Consider the following 24,299-nt stretch of genomic DNA (forward strand, 5'->3'; position numbering starts at 1 on the left):
TGATTTCCTCTCTACCACTCACTCTCTTTCTCTCCCTGTCTCTCTCTTTACCACCATTTTTTACTCTTCCTCTCTCGTTTTATTTGCTTCCACCCTCTTCCGCTTTCTCTAGGCCGGCCGCGTGGCTTCAAGCTCCGCCTGCCCTCACGTTGCTCGCTCAGCAATAGCAAGGCTTCTCTGGACAACCCGGAGACTGGGCACCTCCCAGCCCCCAGCCACCCCAGCCACAAATCCCTGGCTTTGGGAGAGCTGCTCTCCCTGCCCCCCTTACCTCTGGAGCACCACAGATCCAACAGTGGAAGCAGCAGCACCAGGCCGGACCTGCTGTGGCCCGAGGACCAGCGCACCCTGCTTGGCTCAGAGCCTGCACCTTCCTCGCTGCCCCTCGGCCAGTCGTCGCCTCGCATCGCCCTCCGGATGCTTAACCCAGATGCCTCGGTGTCCAACTGCAGCCTGTCACACAGCCGCTCCCGCGAGAGCTTCCACAGCATACGGCGGGCGTCGTCGGTGGATGACATCGAGGCCATGCGGCCTCCGTCGGGTCGGAAGTACAACACGGTCGGGCCCATCCACAACAGCACAGGTAGGGGGGGAAGGGGGGAGGGGGGAGTGGGGAGGGCAGGGTGAGGGGAATATTTCCAAATGGAATTGCACCTTGAGAAAGAAAATACACACCACCTCCTTGGCTGTATTTGAGCTGGATACCAAACACACAGGGGTAAACACACAGGGATACCAAACACACATGGGTAAACACACAGGGGTAAACACACAGGGGTAAACACACAGGGATACCAGACACACATGGGTAAACACACAGGGGTAAACACACAGGGATACCAAACACACAGGGGTAAACATACAGGGGTAAACACACAGGGATACCAAACACACAGGGGTAAACATACAGGGATACCAAACACACAGGGGTAAACACACAGGGGTAAACACACAGGGGTAAACACACAGGGATACCAGACACACATGGGTAAACACACAGGGGTAAACACACAGGGGTAAACACACAGGGGTAAACACACAGGGGTAAACACACAGGGATACCAGACACACATGGGTAAACACACAGGGGTAAACACACAGGGGTAAACACACAGGGATACCAAACACACAGGTGTAAACACACAGGGGTAAACATACAGGGGTAAACACACAGGGGTAAACACACAGGGGTAAACACACAGGGGTAAACACACAGGGATACCAAACACACAGGTGTAAACACACAGGGGTAAACATACAGGGGTAAACACACAGGGGTAAACACACAGGGATACCAAACACACAGGTGTAAACACACAGGGGTAAACACACAGGGGTAAACACACAGGGGTAAACACACAGGGGTAAACACACAGGGATACCAAACACACAGGTGTAAACACACAGGGGTAAACATACAGGGGTAAACACACAGGGATACCAAACACACAGGGGTAAACACACAGGGATACCAAACACACAGGGGTAAACAGTGCAGTAGGAACTAGGAATCTGTATGTTGTAGCATCTATTAGCACCTACTTCCTTGGTATTTTAGAAGCTTTGAAATACATAAAAGACCCCTATATTTCCTGGTTGTACAGTATTTAACCACACGTTTTATTCTGCTCATATACTGTATGTTAGGGCTGTGTGCTGTGGCCCACTAAATCTATCTGTATGGAAGGGCTATGTGCTGTGGCCCACTAAATCTATCTGTATGGTAGGGCTGTGTGCTGTGGGCCACTAAATCTATGTGTATGGTAGGGCTGTGTGCTGTGGCCCACTAAATCTATCTGTATGGTAGGGCTGTGTGCTGTGGCCCACTAAATATATCTGTATGGTAGGGCTGTGTGCTGTGGCCCACTAAATCTATCTGTATGGTAGGGCTGTGTGCTGTGACCCACTAAATCTATCTGTATGGTAGGGCTGTGTGCTGTGGCCCACTAAATCTATCTGTATGGTAGGGCTGTGTGCTGTGGGCCACTAAATCTATCTGTATGGTAGGGCTGTGTGCTGTGGCCCACTAAATCTATCTGTATGGTAGGGCTGTGTGCTGTGGCCCACTAAATCTATCTGTATGGTAGGGCTGTGTGCTGTGACCCACTAAATCTATCTGTATGGTAGGGCTGTGTGCTGTGACCCACTGCTTCTAACGATATCAAAAAGTTTGAACACAGGTGTGGTCCGAATAGTCTGGGCAGTCCCCTGACAGTGTGCTCTTTCAGGGGCAGTGAACAACAAGTCCAACATCCTCAACTCCACGTCGGACTCGGACCTCATGCGTTACCGCACCATCAGTAAGATCCCTCAGATCACCCTGAACTTTGTGGACTTCAAGGCGGACCCCCTCATCGCGCTGCCCGGGGGGGACATGGACATCATAGCCCCTTGCAAGCTCATCGACCGCACACACCACGTCACCGAGAAAGTCACTCAGGTAAGAGGGCCATCTGTGTGTGTGTGTGTGTGTGTGTGTGTGTGTGTGTGTGTGTGTGTGTGTGTGTGTGTGTGTGTGTGTGTGTGTGTGTGTGTGTGTTTATTTTTTATTTTATTTAACCTTTATTTAACCAGGAAGGGCTCATTGAGATTTAAAATCTCTTTTTCAAGAGCGTCCTGGCCAAGATAGGCAGCACCAAGTCATTACAAAAAATTACAGACAGACAACATGAAAAACTACAAGTAATCTAGTAAAAACCATTCATGAATTCACAAGAGTATAACAATATCAAAAACAGCAAATTAAAAACATTGACAGGTCAGGGAATCAGCCTCAAAATCCTTCATCAGTGATTTAAAAACACCAATCGGGACAAGTTCTTCCAGTTTAAAATTATTTTGTAAGGTGTTCCAAGACGATGGCGCAGAGTACATAAAAGACCTTTTACCAAATTCAGTTCGGACATTTGGAACAGTTAGCAGGATAAAGTCCAGTGAACGAAGAGAGTACCCACCACATTTCTGAACAATAAAAATGCCCAAATAAAAGGTAGTAAACCCAAAATGGCTTTGTAAATAAAAGTATACCAGTGACTGAGCCTACGAGTGACTAGAGAAGGCCAGCCAACCCTGGTATACAAAGTGCAGTGGTGCGTAAGGGTTTTGCAGTTTAAAATAAATCTCAAAGTGCCATGGTAAAGAGTGTCAATTGATCTCAAACACTGAGCGGAAGCATTCATATATAAAATATCCCCATAGTCTAGTAAAGGCATAAATGTAGCTGATACTAGCCTCCTTCTGGCTTCAAAAGAAAAACAGGCCTTATTCCTAAAATAAAATCCCAATTTCAGCTTCAATTTTTTTGTAAGTTGTTGAATATGCAATTTAAAAGAGAGGCCGTCATCAATTAGAATTCCAAGATATTTGTATGAGGTTACAACCTCAATCTCCTTGCCCTGACAGGTAGTAACAGGTGAAAGGTTCAGAGGTCTATTTCTTGCATTAGAAAACACCATTAGTTTAGTTTTGTCAGTATTGAGGATAAGCTTCAATTGACACAAGGTATGTTGAACAGTATAAAAAGCAGTTTGCAAGTTCTGGAAAGCTTTTGTAAGAGATGAGGCACAACAGTAAATAACAGTATCATCAGCATAAAAATGAAGTTGTGCATTTTGGACATTTCTGTCTAAATCATTTATATAAATAGTGAATAAGAGAGGACCAAGTACAGAGCCCTGGGGCACACCATTCAGGACAGACAATTTAACAGACATAAGCCCATCAAATTGAGTGCACTGAGTTCTATCAGACAGATAGTTAGCAAACCATGCAACTGCATGCTCCGAAAGACCTACACTCAACAATCTCTGCCTCAGTATAGCATGATCAACTGTATCAAAAGCCTTAGAGAGATCAATAAAAAGTGAGACACAGTGCTGTTTTTTGTCAAGGGCTTCAGTGATATCATTTAAAACCTTCATGGCTGCTGTAATTGTGCTATGCTTCTTCCTGAAGCCCGATTGGTACATTGATAAAATAGAGTTAGTAAATAAAAACTCTTTTAGCTGTTCACTTACAAGGGTTTCAAGTATTTTCACCAGGGGTGACAGCTTTGAGATTGGCCTATAATTATTTAAAAGAGTTGGATCTCCCCCTTTTAAAAGTGGTAGGACAAATGCTGATTTCCAGATCTTTGGAATTTCATTACATTCCAGGGTTAGATTGAACAGATATGTAAGTGGTTCAGCTATGAAATCAGCTGCCAGATTTAAAAAGCAGGGATCCAAAACATCAGGACCTGCAGGCTTTCTTTGATCTAAGGATTTCAGGGCTTTATGTACCACCTGCACTGAGAATGGCAGAAAGCTAAAAGTTTGACCAGCTCTCACTGGTTCATCCACACAGGGTTGTACAGAGACAGAGGACACTGGTTCATCCACACAGGGCTGTACAGAGACAGAGGGCACTGAATCAAACAGCCTACCAGATGATACAAAGTGCTCATTGAAACAATTCAGCATTTCAGTTTTGTCATATATAGCAACAGAGTCCTTCAAAACACATGACGGTAATTCATTAACATTACTGTTACCAGACATAGACTTAATAGCATTCCAAAACTTTCTAGGGTCATTCAGGTTATCAGTGGTAACAGACATAAAATATTCAGACTTGGCCTTCCTGAGAAGAAAAGAACACTTGTTTCTTAACTGCCTAAAAATAAGCCAATCAGCATCAGAACAAGATTTCCTTGCTTTAGCCCAGGCTAGATTACGGTCGTGAATAATACAAGACAGCTCAGAAGAAAACCATGGATTATCCCGCCCTTTAACCCTGAACCTGCGGAATGGTGCATGTTTGTTTACTATTTGGAAAAACCCATCATGAAAGAATTTCCAGGCAGTTTCCACATCAGGGATAAGCTCAATCTTGCTCCAGTCAAAATAAAACAAATCATGAAAGAAAGCCTGCTCATTAAAACACTTCAAATTTCTCTTACGAATAAAACGTGGATTTGTCTTTGGAACCTTAGTATTTCTAACAGCAACAACAGCACAATGGTCACTTAAATCATTACAAAAAACACCAACCGCAGAATATTTATGTGGAACATTTGTCAATATCAAATCAATCAGGGTAGATTTATCTGGGCATTTAAGATTTGGGCGAGTGGGTGAATTAATCAACTGGGTAAGATTCATAGAATTACAAAACATTTTTAAATCATCAGACACCGGCTTTAACCAACACCAGTTGAGATCACCAATCAAGATCATTTCACTGTAAAGAAGTTTAGACATAAGGTGCGTCAAAGAAGAAAATGCATCACCAAGAGCAGAGGGGGGTCTATAACAGCCAATCACAGTTATAGAGAGGCCCTTTGAAACCTCAATATTTAAAGCAAGAAATTCCAACTGTTTACAAATAGTTTCAGACTTTGCCACACTTACATGGAATTTAGATTTTACATATATAGCCACACCCCCACCTTTCTTAACCCGATCTGTGCGATAAACATTGTAACCACTTATACAAATATCCTTATCAAAAATAGACTTGCTGAGCCAGGTTTCAGAAAACACAATTACATCAGCATCAGTTGATTTAGCCCAAATCCTAACCCCATCAATTTTTGACAACAGGCTGCGTACATTTAAATGAAAAATACCAAAACCAGATCTTGATTTAAAATCAGAGGGGGTTTGGAGACATTGCATATCAGGGCCAGGGTTAGGTTGCACGTTACCTGATATCAACAACAGAAGAATAACTAAGCACCTCTGTTTAATAACCTTGCACGGCTTCTCTTTTTTAAGAGACCTACTGCAAGCGAATTCTACAAGTGAGTTTCCAGACAATACAAAACAGTCATTTAAAACCATTAGACTTTGGTAGTGACACAAATTCGTACTGTTCACATCATGCCACAAATGCATCGGCACTTGGACGAGTGGACCGAGTGAAAAAGAGCGAGTTCCTGCAGACAAAATGTCTAATGGACGCGAGAGTACATTGTCAGATGTACTCACCCTGCGACAATGTTCGTTTTCTCCAGAGTTCAGTAAAGTCAGTGCGCAAAGCAATACCACGTAAATTGTCATTTTCTCTGACCAAAAAACAAGAGGCCAACGAAAGTAAGTGGAGAGAGGGACAGCGTGTATGTGAGTCAATGTGAGTGTTTGCGCGTGTGAGTAGATTGGGTGTTGAGGGCGATAGAGAGAACGGGTTGAGCTGCCACTGACAGCCAGGCGAAGAGCAAAAAGGAGCAGCTTGGACAAGACACTCCGCGGACGAAGGAGAAACTCAGGCCAGCCAGAGATAGGGTTACTTTGGTAAACTTCAAGTAATGAAGTTCCGAGTTGAGGAGGACCCGTGATCTTTACACCAGCAAAAATAAAATAGTTTGCACTACGCAACAACGAAGTTACGCAACCATAAATAAATAGATTATTAGTAGGTTAAAATGTACTAGTCACAAACAAACGACTTGACATGCTGCCATCTTGGATCTTGAGTGTGGAAAGCACTACAGGATTGCCAGTATAGCGAGAGGGGGACGCTGGGAGAGAAGAGGGGGACGCTGTGTGTGTGTGTTCAGTGTGTGTAAGCCAGGTGTGTCTGTGGAGTAAGGGTGGGAGTGGACGTGGGTATGTATTAGAGTCCTGCATCAGGTCGGATACCCACGGTTCCCTGCGGGTGAGCTGCAAAAGAAATCAGCTGGCGGGTTGGAAACATTTTAAATCAGGATAAAAAAATGAAATACGTGAATCCAGGAGCTTGTTGGGTTTGCAATGCGTTGCAAATGACATTCTGTGAGCACGAAGGCAGGCATGGTTTCCTTTTTTCCAAATGTTGAATAGACAAATTAATGAATGAATGAAATCGGCTCTCGGGAACAATTCTATGCAGGTGGGTCCTGACCCGTTCAGGAATCTAGTATGTACAAATGGGGTGGTGGGTGAGGTAGAGGTGTGGTGGGTGAGGTGGGGGAGGTAGGGGTGTGGAAGGGGTGAGTTAGGGGTGTGGTAGGGGTGAAGGACGGGGGAGGTGGGTGTGGTAGGGGTGTGTTAGGGGTGAGGTAGAGGTGTGGTGAGTGAGGTAGAGGTGTGGTGGGTGAGGTAGAGGTGTGGTGGGTGAGGTAGAGGTATGGTGGGTGATGTGGGGGAGGTAGGGCTATGGAAGGGATGAGGTAGGGGTGAGGGACTGGGAGGTGGGTGTGGTAGGGGTGAGGTAGGGGAGGTAGGGATGTGTTGGGGTGAAGTAGGGAGGTAGGGGTGTGGTAGGGGTGAGGGACTGGGAGGTGGGGGGGTAGGGGTGTGGTAGGGGTGAGGGAGGGGGAGGTATGAGTGAGGGGGGGGTGTGGTAGGGGTGAGGGACTGGGAGGTGGGGGGGTAGGGGTGTGGTAGGGGTGAGGGAGGGGGAGGTGGGGGAGGTATGAGTGAGGGAGGGATGTGGTAGAGGTGTGGTGGTGTGCCTAGGAACTGCTATATTTTCCATTATTGCCATTGTCTGTGTTTTTACTGTTTATACTTTACTGAAGGCTTCCATGCATCCGCCAGGTGGGTGAGTCTCATTGGTGGTGGATGGGGTGATTTGCCCTACAAAGCGCCGGCTTTAAGACCTAGTGAAAACACTCTGTTTATACAATACTGGTGGATTGTTGCTTAAGATGTTGGGTTCCTGCTCTGAGTGAAAGCTTGGTGTTTGCTATGATGGCGTCTTTAGCGGGAGACATAACTGGGTTAGCCTAATCCACTTACCAGTGCTCCTTGTGTGCAGTGAGCCAATGTGTCGCTGATGCCTCAGAGCTAGCGTGATTGAATGAGAAGCGGAGGGACGGCAGAGATATTAAATGGTGACAGATGATTCTGTCGCCACGGCAATCCTGTGTGTGCGGAAAACACGTTGAATTGAGTTAGGGAAGACGGGAATCTGTATGATGTGAAAGATGGTTTCTTGTTCTGCATTTGGACACCTCTTTTAATTTGTTTGGTTTTGATTTGGCTTTTAATTTGATTTGCTCTGTGAGGGGCGTTATAATATGAAGTACAGCTTCCTGAAGACTTCTCTGTGAGGGGCGTTATAAGAAGTACAGCTTCCTGAAGACTTCTCTGTGAGGGGCGTTATAATATGAAGTACAGCTTCCTGAAGACTTCTCTGTGAGGGGCGTTATAATATGAAGTACAGCTTCCTGAAGACTTCTCTGTGAGGGGCGTTATAATATGAAGTACAGCTTCCTGAAGACTTCTCTGTGAGGGGCGTTATAATATGAAGTACAGCTTCCTGAAGACTTCTATGTGAGGGGCGTTATAATATGAAGTACAGCTTCCTGAAGACTTCTCTGTGAGGGGCGTTATAATATGAAGTACAGCTTCCTGAAGACTTCTATGTGAGGGGCGTTATAATATGAAGTACAGCTTCCTGAAGACTTCTCTGTGAGGCGAGGATGAGACAGGGACAAGGAAAAACAGTGACAACGTGACCTTAAGCCCACACTTCTCTCGCTCTCTCTCTCCTTCTCTCTCTCCCACTCGCTCTCACTCTCGCTCTCTCTCTCTCTCACTCTGCCCCCCGCCTATATCTTTTTAGAAAGGCCTCTGTATTGTATAGTGATATACCACAAGTCAATAATTTCACCAAGCTATCTCGATACATTAATAGCCTCATTCTTAGAGGCTGCTGTACCCACTGAAATGCTGCTGTGCACACAGTACATACTATGTTATACCAAAAAAGCCTACTCAGTCAGGCTGACTTTACAGTAGAGCTTATAAATAGGTAGAGAGGGAGGGGAACCAGTACAGGTGACCGTGCTAGCGGTGATTTAATGAGTTATGAGGCCATGGAGTATATTATTACTCCTAACCTAAAACATCTAGAATGCTTTACCGTCTACGGCCTGCAGGTGGCAGCACTCTCCAACACTACCTCTAACTAACCTCTGACCAGGACACAGTCCTCTGAGGAGTAGGCAAGAAGACACTTCCTTTTAACCTTTTAAAGGTTGTTTGTTACAGTGTAATAACAACATGTAACTGGTAGTAATTGCAGTCTGTAATTACAGAAATGTAGCAATAAATTCTTGCTACCAGGCTTGTTTCAAATGGGCAGGTTTCCACTAAATTCACCAACTTTATTGTTTCGCTTCTTCGTTGCATTTCGATTTCATGAACAACTGTGACAAAGGTTGTGATCCCTTGTGGATGCATCTGGGTGTCTGAGAGGTTATAGCCTGTGCTCAATGGGTTGTAATTACTTACCCATGAAGGTACACTGCTCAAAATAGATCTCCAGTCAACGGTGTTGCTAAATAAAGCGCACCATCTGGTTCAATTGATTGAGTTTACAAACCAGATCCAACACAACTGTCAGCCCAAATTATACTATTTCAAAACATTTGACATGTAATGTTTTCCCTAATTACAATGTATTTACTAGTTGTTACACAGGACTTAGCTAGTTAAAATGCAGCGTACCTTGAGGGGGTACTTACTAGTAATTCTAGTGTACCCTAGAAAGTACATTGCCCATCCTGACAATCTAATCGTCAGCTTCTGATAGGGCGATCCGAGTGATAAATCAACACACCAGTACATCAGAGAGTACGTGTGATATCTGCATAAAGACAACTGACACTCCTCTAGCGGCAGTGCAGTGGAACACACACACACACACACACACACACACACACACACACACACACACACACACACACACACACACACACACACACACACACACACACACACACACACACACACACACACACACACACACACACACACAACAATAGTGTATATTGATTTTATCGTTTGAAAACGCTCCATATACTTTGCTTTTTGCTGTTGCGTCAACGGGCTGATTTCGTTGTAGCCAAACACTCTGTGGGAGGCTGATGCTAGCCGGTGTGCTGGACAACTGTGTGTCCAGACAGAGGGGTTAGGGGTCAAAACGTACAGTATCCTCTGACACTCAAGGTCCTTTGAAGTTTTAACTGGTTCTCCTAACATCGCTCAATTTCTTCGTTGTAGCTTTGCAGTACAGCACACTGTGTTCAGAGCAAGCTGTTCATTAGTGGTTGAACTGTGTGAATATTACTTTCCTGGTGTTCTAGCTGAGTCTACAGTCACAGCCGAGGGCACAGACATACTGTTGTCTTAAGGCTTAGCTATGCTGGTCTTAGACGCTCAGTCAGGCAGAAGAGGTGAACACTGATTGGAACACTGAAGAAGTCAACAACCTAACAGTAGAACAGGCCTTCGTTTGGGTTGCCAAGTCTCAGTGGTGGTTGATTGAAAAAGCACCGGGTTTGACAGGTACTTGGCTACTCACTGTACGGAGGGGTTAGGCAAACCTACTGGACTCAAGCTTCCTTAGAGAGAAAGTCTACGTGGAAACATTGGCAGTGCTGGTCATTTGATTGTCCTCTGTATCAATGTAGATATTTCTTTATGTAATAATACTCATGTACTGTGCATGAATTTAGACTGTACAAGGCTATAGAATTAACTCAACCCTGAAAACCGCTACGCATGTTTCTTGTTCTCACCTGCCTCCTAACCCTTGACCTTTGTGTCCAGAATGACCAGTTGTGACAGTTGATATTACAAGACACTTTATGTGTTCAAATCACAAGGAATGTTATGGTTGTTATGGGTATTCAATCTGCGCTGTGTTTAGAGAGTCTATCAGCTATTGCTCTCACTTTCCTCCTTTGATTTGAAGCTTTGACCTTTGAGTCCAAAACGGCCAGTTAACCTCAACCCGGAACACTTCAATAGTGCCTTGAAGTATCCACTACTTAAGTGGTTCCCAACTCCAGTCCTCCAGTACCCTCAACAGCCCAACTCCAGTCCTCCAGTACCCCCCAACAGCTCAACTCTAGTCCTCTAGTACCCCCAACAGCCCATTTCCGGTCCTCCAGTATCCCCAACAGCCCATTTCCGGTCCTCCAGTATCCCCAACAGCCCAAATCCAGTCCTCCAGTACCCCCAACAGCCCAACTTGTCCTCCAGTACCCCCCAACAGCCCAACTCCAGTCCTCCAGTACCCCCTAACAGCCCAACTCCATTCCTCCAGTACCCCCAACAGCCCAACTCCAGTCCTCCAGTACCCCCAACAGCCCAACTCCAGTCCTCCAGTACCCCCAACAGCTCAACTCCAGTCCTCCAGTACCCCCTAACAGCTCAACTCCAGTCCTCCAGTACCCCCTAACAGCCCAACTCCAGTCCTCCAGTACCCAACAGCCCAACTCCAGTCCTCCAGTATCCCCAACAGCCCAACTCCAGTCCTCCAGTATCCCCAACAGCCCAAATCCAGTCCTCCAGTATCCCCAACAGCCCAAATCCAGTCCTCCAGTATCCCCAACAGCCCAACTCCAGTCCTCCAGTACCCCCAACAGCCCAACTCCAGTCCTCCAGTACCCCCAACAGCTCAACTCTAGTCCTCTAGTACCCCCAACAGCCCAACTCCGGTCCTCCAGTACCCCCAACAGCCCAAATCCAGTCCTCCAGTACCCCCAACAGCCCATCTTGTCCTCCAGTACCCCCAACAGCCCAACTCCAGTCCTCCAGTACCCCCCAACAGCCCAACTCCAGTCCTCCAGTACCCCCAACAGCCCAACTCCAGTCCTCCAGTACCCCCAACAGCCCAACTCCAGTCCTCCAGTACCCCCTAACAGCCCAACTCCAGTCCTCCAGTACCCCCAACAGCCCAACTCCAGTCCTCCAGTACCCTCAACAGCCCAACTCCAGTCCTCCAGTACCCCCAACAGCCCAACTCCAGTCCTCCAGTACCCCCAACAGCCCAACTCCAGTCCTCCAGTACCCCCAACAGCCCAACTCCAGTCCTCCAGTACCCCCAACAGCCCAACTCCAGTCCTCCAGTACCCCCAACAGCCCAACTCCAGTCCTCCAGTACCCCCTAACAGCCCAACTCCAGTCCTCCAGTACCCCCAACAGCCCAACTCCAGTCCTCTAGTACCCCCTAACAGCCCAACTCCAGTCCTCCAGTACCCCCAACAGCCCAACTCCAGTCCTCCAGTACCCCCAACAGCCCAACTCCAGTCCTCTAGTACCCCCCAACAGCCCAAATCCGGTCCTCCAACAGCCCAACTCCAGTCCTCCAGTACCCCCCAACAGCCCAACTCTGGCCATCCAGTGCCCACAACAGTACACATTTTGTAGCCCCGGACAAAAAACACCTGTTTCAACTCATTGATGGCCTGAAGATTAGTTGACAAGTTGTGTGATTGCCCGATGCTACAATACAAATGTGTACTGTTGGGGCTACTGGAGGACTGGAGTTGGGAACCACTGAAGTAGTGGATTCTTCAAGGCACTATTGAAATGTTCCAGGTTGAGGTCATCCAAACCTCGGCAGCTACCACCACACTTGATATTACAAGGCACATTATGTGTACTGTTGCTATGACAAGGCAAGGCACTTTATGTGTACTGTTGCTATGACAAGGCAAGGCACTTTATGTGTACTGTTGCTATGACAAGGCAAGGCACTTTATGTGTACCGTTGCTATGACAAGGCAAGGCACTTTATGTGTACCGTTGCTATGACAAGGCAATGCACTTTATGTGTGCTGTTGCTAGGACAAGGCAAGGCACTTTAGGTGTACTGTTGCTATGACAAGGCACTTTATGTGTACTGTTGCTATGACAAGGCACTTTATGTGTACTGTTGCTATGACAAGGCACTTTGTGTACTGTTGCTATGACAATGCACTTTATGTGTACTGTTGCTATGACAAGGCACTTTATGTGTACTGTTGCTATGACAAGGCACTTTATGTGTACTGTTGCTATGACAAGGCACTTTATGTGTACTGTTGCTATGACAAGGCACTTTATGTGTACTGTTGCTATGACAAGGCACTTTATGTGTACTGTTGCTTTGACATACTGTTGTGTGAGTTGTTTGTAGAAAAGGAATTAGAGGAATTGTTATGATTTTCCCTACGCTACACTAAACAAAAATATAAACACAAGATTTAATGTGTTTGTCTCATGCTTCATGAGCTGAAATAAAATATCCCAGAAATTTTCCAGACGCACAAAAAGCTTATTTGTCTCAGCTTATTTTGTGTTAGTGAGCATTTATTTTTGGCAAGATAATCCATCCACCTGACAGGTGTGGCATATCAAGAAGCTGATTAAAAAGCAAGATCATTACACAGGTGCACCTTGTTCTAGGGACAATAAAAGGCCAGTTTTGTCACACAACACAATGCTACTGATGTCTCAAGTTTTAAGGGAGCATGCAATTGGCATGCTGACTGCAGGAATGTTCACCAGAGCTGTTGCCAGATAATTTAATGTTAATTTCTCTACCATAAATCGCCTCATCATTGTTTTAGGGAAATTGGCAGTACGTCCAACCGGCCTCACAACCGCAGCCCACGTACGTGTATGGTGTTGTGTGGGCGAGCGGTTTGCTGATGTCAACGTTGTGAACAGCATGCCCCATGGTGGTTGTGGTATGGTCAGGGATAAGCAACGAAAACAATTGCGTTTTATCGATGGCAATTTGAATGCACATAGATATCCTGAGGCGAATTGTGAGGCCCTTTTTTTTAAGGTATCTGTGACCAACAGATGCATATCTGTATTCCCAGTTATGTGAATTCCATAGATTAGGGCCTAATGAATTTATTTCTGTAATGCGTGCGTACTGGCGGCAGAGAAGTCAGGCGCAGGAGGTCAAAGACTGTGTTACAACGGTGCAGTTTAATAATAAAATCACAGTGAACAAAAACAATAAATAAATACAATGGGACGAAACCCTTCGCTCGCCAGACATAACGTGCACAAACTCTTACAATCAACAATACCGGACAAGGACATGGGGGGAACAGAGGGTTAAATACACAACATGGAATTGAAACCAGGTGTGAGGGAAGACAAGACAAAACCAATGGAAAATGAAAGGTGGATCGGCGATGGCTAGAAGGCCGGTGACTTCGACCGCCGAACGCCGCCCGAACTAGGAGAGGAACCGACTTCGGCGGAAGTCATGACAATTTCAATTGACTGATTTCGTCATATAAACTGTAACTCAATAAAATCTTTGAAATGGTTGCATGTTGCGTTTATATTTTTGTTGTGGGAGTGTAGGCTAATGTTTATCAGTTAAATAGGCTACATATTTGAAAACAAGTGCAGCCTACCTGTGTTGATTTAGATATAGCCTAGGCAGGCTTCGGCTGGAAAACTCCAGGACTCCGATTACAAGAGAGGGTACAGTTTATGTAGAAATAACGAGATGTAGTTGTTTATAAACGGCTCTGGTTGATTAGCTACAACGTCCTCATGAGCTAGCAACACAACAACTGTTTAGCCCAGGTACGGTGGCTCCCATAGGACATCTAAGGTTAGTCAAAAGGAACTCACAACAAGAACTCTCAGTGACTACATAGCGAACAAATTGTTTATTAGGGATTTTCATGACAATTACGACGTTTGCATACGCTACGCAGTGTATGTGAATTGACATTCACTACTCTTTCACGCCGTTGACAGGCATCTCTTGGTGTGAATTTTGCTTCATGGGGTAAAGAGCGAACAAGCAAATGCAGGAGAAAGAGAGAAGGATAGAGAGGAGGTGGTAAAAAAAGAGAGAGAAAAGTAAGGCTAGAGCGTCAATCACCTCTCTTCTCCCTCACCTCCCCCCTCTCCTCTTTCTCATCCTTCCACCTCTCCCTCTGCTCCCTCTCCTCCCTCTCCTCTCTCTACTTTCCTCTTATCACTTCATAACTCTCCACCTCTCCCTCTGCTCCCTCTCCTCCCTCTCCTCTCTCTACTTTCCTCTTATCACTTCATAACTCTCCACTTCTCCCTCTGCTCCCTCCCTCTCCCTCTTATTCCTTCACCTCCCTCCGCTTTTCCCTCTCTCTCCATCCCATCCACCTCTCTTCATCCCCCCACCTCTCCCTCTCATCCCTCTATCCCTCCCTCTCTCCATCTCTGCCGGTGACCCATTTTATCTGCCCTGGCACCATTAATCACAGTAGATGCTTGGCTGGGGCGTGTGCCTCACTGCCCTACCGCATCACTGGAGGGTTATTGAATTAACACTAGAGAGAGAGAAAGGGAGAGCAGCTGGGAAAGTGAGGAGAGAGACAGAGAGACAGAGAGACAGAGAGACAGAGAGAGAGAGAGACAGAGACAGAGAGAGAGAGAGAGAGAGAGACAGAGAGAGAGAGAGAGAGAGAGAGAGAGAGAGAGAGAGAGAGAGAGAGAGAGAGAGAGAGAGAGAGAGAGAGAGAGAGAGAGAGAGAGAGAGAGAGAGAGAGAGAGAGAGAGAGAGAGAGAGAGAGAGAGAGAGAGAGAGAGAGAGAGAGAGAGAGAGTTTGAGTTTGAGTTTGAGTTTGAGTTTTAAATAATCTTTATTGGGTCTGGGAGCCCACCACACAATAAATACTCATACAAAACCACAGTTACACATCAATTAAAAACACAACTCCAACTCCTCCTCCACAGTAACTAAACACAACAGCCTCTGAATACCCCATATACTCAAAAACAGATCAATATTGTTGACCAGTTTATAATAGGCAAACTCAACCCTTAGTCTCGCTGCCACCATTCCCTCCAGCATTCCCACCACATCCACAGACCCTTGTCCCCGAATACTGTTCTTTCGGGTCTTCCATATCGCTAATTTTGCTGCCCCTAACACAAAATTAAGCAACACAACGACACCCTTTTGACTGAACCTGTACTTTGGCCCAAATACATACAGTTGGGAAGAGAAAACCTCTCCCAACGTTGAGAACCAGTCAGTGATCAGATTAATCATCCCGACCAACCTGGGACACAGTAAAAACAGGTGTGCCAGAGTTTCAGACTCTGCACAGAATGGACACCCTTCCCCAACAGTAGGGTCCAGGTGTACCAGATGCATGTTGGTGGCTATAGCTCCATGTATTATCCTCCATTGGAGGTCAGCCGTCCTCTTATCAATCGGCAGTTTGTATAATGATCGCCAACAGCCTTTTGGGGAAGCACCTGGACCAAGCACACCCGCCCACCTCGTCGATTTTACCCCTTCCAGGGAAGAGGCATGGGACACCTTTACACATATTCTGTACATGGCCTTCTTTCCCACCTCCTTGAAACCCCCCAGCTCCGGGGTATCGAAGGAAAGCAGCATCCCCACGTCCTCCTCAAATGCCCCCACCGCAGCACTAACAATCAGTGCAGGGAACACATAATCCAGACCCTCCTTCCACCGATCAGAATTGGAAGTGTCAGTCACATACTGACGATGAAGAACTGGCAAGGAGTCACAGACCTCAGCGACGACCTTCCTCAGTAGGCGAGATGATCGGATCCCCGCTCTTTCTCCCAGCTCCTCCAACGATCTGCTCCTGCTCTGCATCAGATGACCCAGCTTTGGTGCACCCGACACCTAACAGGCATGAACGCAGGCTGGCTGAACCCAGAGCACTGGACTGGATGGCAGTGTTATAAAAAAGAGGCTCTTCAAAAAGCCACATCCCTGGTAGCGTGCCGGCCTTACGGGACTTGACAAGAACCCTCCAAGCCTGCATAACAGACTCATAAAATGGAGTCAGGCCATTCAACTCACCCCCCTCCAGCTTTAAGAGGAAAAGGTGCTTGTCTAAGCCCAAACAGCCCGCTCTCCTCATCAATGCGTAGGCTGTGTCGACCCAGCTAGAACCGTCACTGTACAACAGTCTCTGGGCTGCTTGAAGCCGGAAAGCCATGATCCTAGAGGAAATGTCCACCAGGCCTTGTCCCCCCTCGTGCAGTGGCAGGTACAGGGCTGCAGCTTTGATCCAGTGTTGTCCAGACCAGAAGAAATTGACAAGGGTCCTCTGAAGCTCTTGTATCAGACCCTTTGGTGGCTGCAAAATCATTAGTCTGTGCCACAGGGTAGAGGCAGCAAGATTATTAATTACCAGTACCCTTCCCCTATAAGACAACTAGGATAGCACCCATTTCCATCTTGACAGTCTGGCACACACTTTCTCCACTACACCCTCCCAGTTCTTTTTCTGAAAGACATCAGAGCCTAGAAAAACACCCAATGTCTTCATCCCATCTCTGCCCCACTGAAGCCCCCCTGGTAATCGTGGAGCGGACCCTATCTGAAGCTGACCTGCCCACAGCGCTTCACTCTTTCCCCAATTGACTCTAGCTGAGGAGGCCCCCTCATACACCATTAAAGCGTCTGAGAGAACCTTAACATCCTCAGCCCCTGTAATAAAAACTGTCACATCATCTGCATACGCAGACAGTGCTATCGTGGGACCCTTCATTACACCTGGCACAGAGAAACCAGTAAGCTTCGCTCTTAAAAAACAAAGCATTGGTTCAATCGCCAGACTATATAACTGCCCTGAAATTGGGCATCCCTGCCTGATGCCCCTTTGGACAGGGATGGGGCAACTCAAACCACCCCCCACCTTCACCATACACGAGGCCCCAGCATACAGTAAATTCATCCAAGACAAAAAAACATCCCCAAACCCAAAGGCTTTCATCGTTTTAAACAAATACTGGTGGTCCACTCGGTCAAAAGCCTTCTCCTGATCCAAAGAAAGTAAACCCACATTTACATCAGACAGTTTACAAATGTCTAAAACATCTCTTATCAGAAACAAGTTGTCAACAATTGAGCGATCAGGTACACAGTAGGACTGGTCCTTGTGGACCAACAATCCCAGATACTCTTTCAACCTGTTTGAGAGACATTTAGAAACTATTTTGTATTCTGCACACAGCAAAGCAACAGGTCTCCAATTTTTTATGAGAGCCAAATCCCCCTTTTTTGGCAACAGTGAAAGCACCGCACGTTGACAGGATACAGGAAGAGAACCCTCATGAAAAGATTCACACACCACTTCATAAAAATCCTCCCCAATAGACCCCCAAAAGTGCTTATAGAACTCAGATGGTAAACCATCAATGCCAGGGGCTCGGCCTGTTGAGAGCTGCATAACTGCTGTGGACAGCTCTTGCAGTGTAATGTCAGAGTCCAATGCGACTCTCTGTTCAGGTCCCAATTGAGGAAGACCGTGTAACAACTGTTCAGTACACAGAGAGTCACAATCCTCCGCCTTATAGAGGGCAGAGTAGAAATCCACGGCATGTTGACGCATTTCACTGTCATCCGTGGTCACCTTCCCATCAGGGAGACGAAGGCAGACCATCTGTTTACGTTGTAATTTCGACTGTCCAAGGTTAAAAAAAAAAGCACTAGGAGCATCCATGTCCTTGAGGGAAGCGAAACGAGACCTAATCAAGGCACCTTTCACTCTTTCATGCAGAAACGACCTCAGTTCATGTCTCTTGTCCTGTAAGTTCATGACTAGTCCAGGGTCATTCTGAGTGAGCAGCTTCAATTCAATTGATTTGATGTCCTGTTCAAGGGCCTTGATAGTCTCTTTAACTTCAATTTGAGACAAAGCAGTATACTGTTGACAAAATACTCGTATTTGGGCCTTCCCAACATCCCACCATTGTCTCAAGGACTCAAAATTCCCTTTTGTAACCCTCCATTTTTCCCAAAACAACAAAAACCGTTCACAAAACTTGACATCATGTAACAATTTAACATTAAAATACCAGTAAGGTGATGACCTTCGTGGACAGGACAAGTGAATATCAACAGTAACCATGTGATGATCAGAGAAACCCACAGGAATAATGGCACACCTTCCAACCCTACTACAGTATTGATCAGATACGTACAACCTATCTAACCTTGCTGCACTGACACGACCTTCATTAATTTTTAGCCATGTGTACTGCCTAACTTTTGCATTCCTTACTCTCCACACATCAGAAAGCTCAAACTCAGTTAGTAAGCCAGACAGGAAAGTGGCTGACCGCAGGTGAGGTTCTTCAGCAGTGCGATCAACAGTAAAATCCACAGTACAGTTCCAGTCCCCCCCTACAACCATACACCCCTCTTGGTCACACTGTCTTAAGGTTTCTTTTATTTGATCAAACACAACAAGACGCTCTGTACCCTCATTAGGAGCATAAACATTCAAAAAAACAAACAAAAACCCCATAACATCCACCTTGACCAATAAAACCCGACCCTTGACAATCTCTGTTGTAGATATCACCGTCACCCCTAACCCTGAGGAAAACAAGATGGCCACCCCAGCACTGAAATTAGTACCATGACTGAGTATATGCTGCCCCTCCCACCACATACCCCAGTCAACCTCATTTTCCTCATCACTATGTGTCTCCTGAAGGAAAACTACATTAAGCCTTTTCTGTTTTATTTCTTCTAATACCCAAGCCCTCTTATTTCTGTCCCTTCCCCCATTAATATTGAGAGAACCTACTCTTAGTACCTCCATATAGAAAAGAGAAAGGAAAAACAGAAGATACCACAGAGAAACCAAAGAGAAAAAAGACACCCTATGGAGCATGATCATCATCATTATTTAAATTTTTTCTTATTAACCTGACCACGTTTCCCACCACCTTTTGCTGCTGTAACAGCAGTAACAAATTTCCTCAAGCGAAACCGCTTCTTCTCACTCAATTCGTCCAACCCCACCGTCTTCTGTAACATCACAGCTGACCTCACAAACTTATCAACATCAAAATATTCTGCCAATTTGACAGATTTCCCAAAAGTCTGATCCAGAAAACCATTTACCTCCTCTAGATCATAAATTGAGTCCTCACCAGCTGCTGTCATATCAGAAGAGATATCCATATCCTTCTCCTGATCCTCCTCAGCTGAGGCCACAGACCACTGACTCCCTTCTACCACATCCCTTTCAACACTCCCCACTTGCACCCCATCACTCGTACCAGGCATCTCCTCCACTACCTGGGAGACTAGCCCCACCTGAACCCCATTACCCGTGGTGGGCATCTCCTCCACTACCTAAGAGCCTAGCTCCACATGAACCCCCTCCTGTACCCCATTACTCGTAGTGGGCATCTCCTCCACTCCCTTGGGGTCTAGCTCCACATGAACCCCCTCCTGTACTCCATTACTCGTACCAGGCATCTCCTCCACTACCTGGGAGATTAACCCCATATGAACCCCCTCCTGTACTCCATTACTCGTAGTGGGCGTCTCCTCCACTACCTGGGAGATTAACTCCATATGAACCCCCTCCTGTGCCCCAGTACTCGTACTGGGCACCTCCTCACCAGTCTGAGGAACTGGCTCTTCAGATCCATCCTTGCCTTCTACAACAATATTTTTCTGCTGCATAATATTTCCCTCTAATACAAGTTGCAAACTCGTGGCCTCAACACGGATAACTTGTTCCTCGGCAACAGGTGCTTGTGGCTGCTCAACCACTGTCAGCCCACCTCTCCCTACATCAGTGGGCCCAGGCGTTATGATGACCACCTGCTCCCCTCCCTCTGCCTTCTCCCTTTTTGGGCAAGCATGTCGCTTATGGCCAACATCCCCACACTCAAAACACCGTTGACTACCCGTACTAGCATAAGCCATATACAGTCTATTGTCATACTTGACTTTAAACGATATCTCTAAAGTCTGCTCCGGTGAGTCCAAAAACATAAACACCTGTCGCCGAAACGACATAACCTGTTTCAACGCCGGGTGTTTGCAACCCAACGGAACAACCTTAATTGAGCTTGCAAACTTCCCAAAGCGCAATAACTCGCGCTCCAATAGCTCATTTGGAATAAACGGTGGTACATTTGAAATCGTTACTCTTGTTGACGGAGAAAAAAGCGGCGTAACTTGAATAAACATTCCTTTAAGAAGTACGCCCTGCTCAACCATACGATCAACAAGGCGCTCTTCCTTAAGAAATACCACCACCGCTTTGTTCATCCGTGACTCATAAGCAATATTCTCATATCCTACCTTCTCTCCTACGGCGACCAGAAACTCCTCCACCGTGACAGTAGCTTCAGTAACACACCTAAAGCCGTGCCGAAGTGACAGGGACGGCATTCCAATTCTGGAAGCCATCCCCGCCAAAATCAAGGTAATTTCTATACGAAAAAAAACTAAATACTTAATTCTACCACACAAAAAAAATATATAATAATCTTAATCATGCACAGAAGAAAACAAAGAATGCCACCAAGAAAGAGAAAACCGAAAGAAAGTTCTGAATATCTAACTCTACACAACACACGCACTCCCTCGATCATACACTTCCCAGCATGCACCAAACACTCCCAGCATGCAGAGAGAGAGAGAGAGAGAGAGAGAGAGAGAGAGAGAGAGAGAGAGAGAGAGAGAGAGAGAGAGAGAGAGAGAGAGAGAGAGAGAGAGTAGTAGTGAAATAAAAAACGATAAGTGTTAATGTCTGCTGCTACTGTCTAGCAACACAAGCTGCCAATGGTTTAACTGGCAGTGCTTCCAATTGTCGCGACATTCATAATGATTACTGCCAACCCCAAACTGGGAAATGGTTAGTTCCAAGTCTGGTGCTATACTGTGGCAGTCAGCCACACAGCGAGAGGCCAATCCATCCAAGGTGATGGGGGCGTGGTGAGAGGACAGGCTCATCTTGGGAGACAGTGGAGTGAGCCGGGCCACAGAGTGGTAGTGCATTTCTGACAGAGACCCTGTTATCAGTGTGGATCAGCACACTGACTTACTTTACCTGGCCTTGCCCCCTGAGAAATACTGACTGCTTTTACCTGGCCTTGTCCCCTGAGAAATACTGACTGCCTTTACCTGGCCTTGTCCCCTGATCTATACTGACTGCCTTTACCTGGCCTTGTCCCCTGAGAAATACAGACTGCCTTTACCTGGCCTTGTCCTCTGATATATTGTGACTGACTGCTGTTCCCTGTTCTTGTCCCCTGATAAATACTGACTGCCTTTACCTGGCCTTGTCCCCTGATCTATACTGACTGCCTTTACCTGGCCTTGTCCCCTGAGAAATACAGACTGCCTTTAATAGGGCCTTGTTCCCTGAGAAATACAGACTGCCTTTACCTGGCCTTGTCCCCTGATATATACTGACTGCCTTTACCTGGCCTTGTCCCTTGATGAATACTGACTGCCTTTACCTGGCCTTGTCCCCTGATGAATATTGACTGACTTTAATTAGCCTTGTCCCCTGATATACTGTATACTGTACTCAAGCTGGAGGTGAATGTACTGTAAACTCGACCTCCACTTTTCTCAGGTTGCACACACACACACAAATACAATTTTATTTTATGAAATCCCCATTCACACCATTTTCTCTTATTCACACTCAAGGTCAAGTCTCTATCTGTGAATAGTACATTCATTGCTCCCGTGGGGGGCTCATCTGGGGGAATAAACTGCCAATGCTGGCATTTCTAACACAGTCATTATCCCTGACCCCATAGATGACCCTGGGCCTTCTGGGAATATCACAACAAATACAAACAGAACCGTGCGGCTCCAAAAGACTCCATAATAGACGAGACTGGAACACTGTGAACTGTATCTGCCTAGACTCACACCATAATAGACGAGACTGGAACACTGTGAACTGTATCTGGCTGGAGACTCACACCATAATATACGAGACTGGAACACTGTGTACTGTATCTGCCTAGACTCACACCATAATAGACGAGACTGGAACACTGTGAACTGTATCTGCCTAGACTCACACCATAATAGACGAGACTGGAACACTGTGTACTGTATCTGCCTAGACTTACACCATCATAGAAGATACTGGAACACTCTGTACTGTATCTGGCTGGAGACTCACACCATAATAGACGAGACTGGAACACTGTGAACTGTATCTGCCTAGACTCACACCATAATAGACGAGACTGGAACACTGTGAACTGTATCTGCCTAGACTCACACCATAATAGACGAGACTGGAACACTGTGAACTGTATCTGGCTGGACTCACACCATAATAGACGAGACTGGAACACTGTGTACTGTATCTGCCTAGACTCACACCATAATAGACGAGACTGGAACACTGTGTACTGTATCTGCCTAGACTCACACCATAATAGACGAGACTGGAACACTGTGTACTGTATCTGCCTAGACTCACACCATAATAGACGAGACTGGAACACTGTGAACTGTATCTGCCTAGACTCACACCATAATAGACGAGACTGGAACACTGTGAACTGTATCTGCCTAGACTCACACCATAATAGACGAGACTGGAACACGGTGTACTGTATCTGCCTAGACTCACACCATCATAGAAGGTACTGGAACACTGTGAACTGTATCTGCCTAGACTCACAGCATCATAGAAGATACTGGAACACTGTGTACTGTATCTGCCTAGACTCACACCATAATAGACGAGACTGGAACACTGTGAACTGTATCTGCCTAGACTCACACCATAATAGAAGATACTGGAACACTGTGAACTGAATCTGCCTAGACTCACACCATAATAGACGAGACTGGAACACTGTGAACTGTATCTGGCTGGAGACTCACACCATCATAGAAGATACTGGAACACTGTGAACTGAATCTGCCTAGACTCTCACCATAATAGACGAGACTGGAACACTGTGTACTGTGGGATACCTAGTGACCAGTTCTCCTGTTCTACTGTACGCTAGCTTAGCACAACACACAGAGGGATAGAGTTGGATTACGACAATAAACAGTTTTGTATAATACTGTTTTAATATAATTAATGGAACCCACTATCGTGACGTTGCTAGTGCCATGCTCTACCAACTTTGGAGAATATGGGGGAGATTTGATTTTCTATCAGTGTGTCCTTGAGCCAGGATAATGGACTTTTCCATGAAAACAAAAGTAAAATAAATACGCACACAAGAGGGTTGTCTTTGTTTACTATTGCTATTTACTCATTACCTTCACTAGGTGATCTTGTTGATCCATTTGAAGATGTTTTTGTCTCACTGTTGATTTCAGCTTCCTGTTAGTGTTCTGGTCATCCCACTGGACCACCTTACAGAGAACCGAGCTGCAACGTTAGCCAGAGATATCAAGCGGCAAACTAACACGTAGCTTAGTAATAGCGTCCTAACTTGAGACTGGACTTCCTTTCAAAGGAAACACAGCTGTAATGCTGGTCTGTTAGCCAGGCAGAGATAAGAAGTAGGCGCCATGGATTTCCACCGTGTGTTTTATGTTAAAAACGTAGGCTGTGATTACTTCCAGTGAAGGTGCATGTACAGGTAAATGCTAGTACTAGTTGTAGTATGTGTACGGTCCTAGTAGTCTGTCCTCTGTCCTGGTTTGACACTCTTCACGGTTTAATGTCTCTGTGTCCTTGACACCAGTGAAGATAGCTGCCAGGTAGACTGTGACCAATGTGCAGGAGATGACAGGAGTCACTGTCACTGTGTGTGTGCGTGCTTACATGCCTGTGTGCATGTTTGATATGTTTGTGTGTGTGT

The 24,299-nt window shown here is 46.1% G+C and overlaps 1 protein-coding gene across 1 annotated transcript in view; it reads left to right on the forward strand.

Moving 5' to 3' along the window:
* Positions 1–24,299, forward strand: part of LOC120027914 (potassium voltage-gated channel subfamily H member 2-like) — a 343,572-nt gene that overhangs the window by 204,345 nt on the left and 114,928 nt on the right. The window contains exons 4-5 of the mRNA XM_038973009.1: positions 113–583; positions 2,211–2,440. Coding sequence (XP_038828937.1) covers positions 113–583; positions 2,211–2,440 — 701 coding nt within the window. The remainder of the gene's footprint in view (positions 1–112; positions 584–2,210; positions 2,441–24,299) is intronic.

This window comes from Salvelinus namaycush, chromosome 33 (assembly GCF_016432855.1).
Source record: "Salvelinus namaycush isolate Seneca chromosome 33, SaNama_1.0, whole genome shotgun sequence".
Classification (NCBI taxonomy): domain Eukaryota; kingdom Metazoa; phylum Chordata; class Actinopteri; order Salmoniformes; family Salmonidae; genus Salvelinus; species Salvelinus namaycush.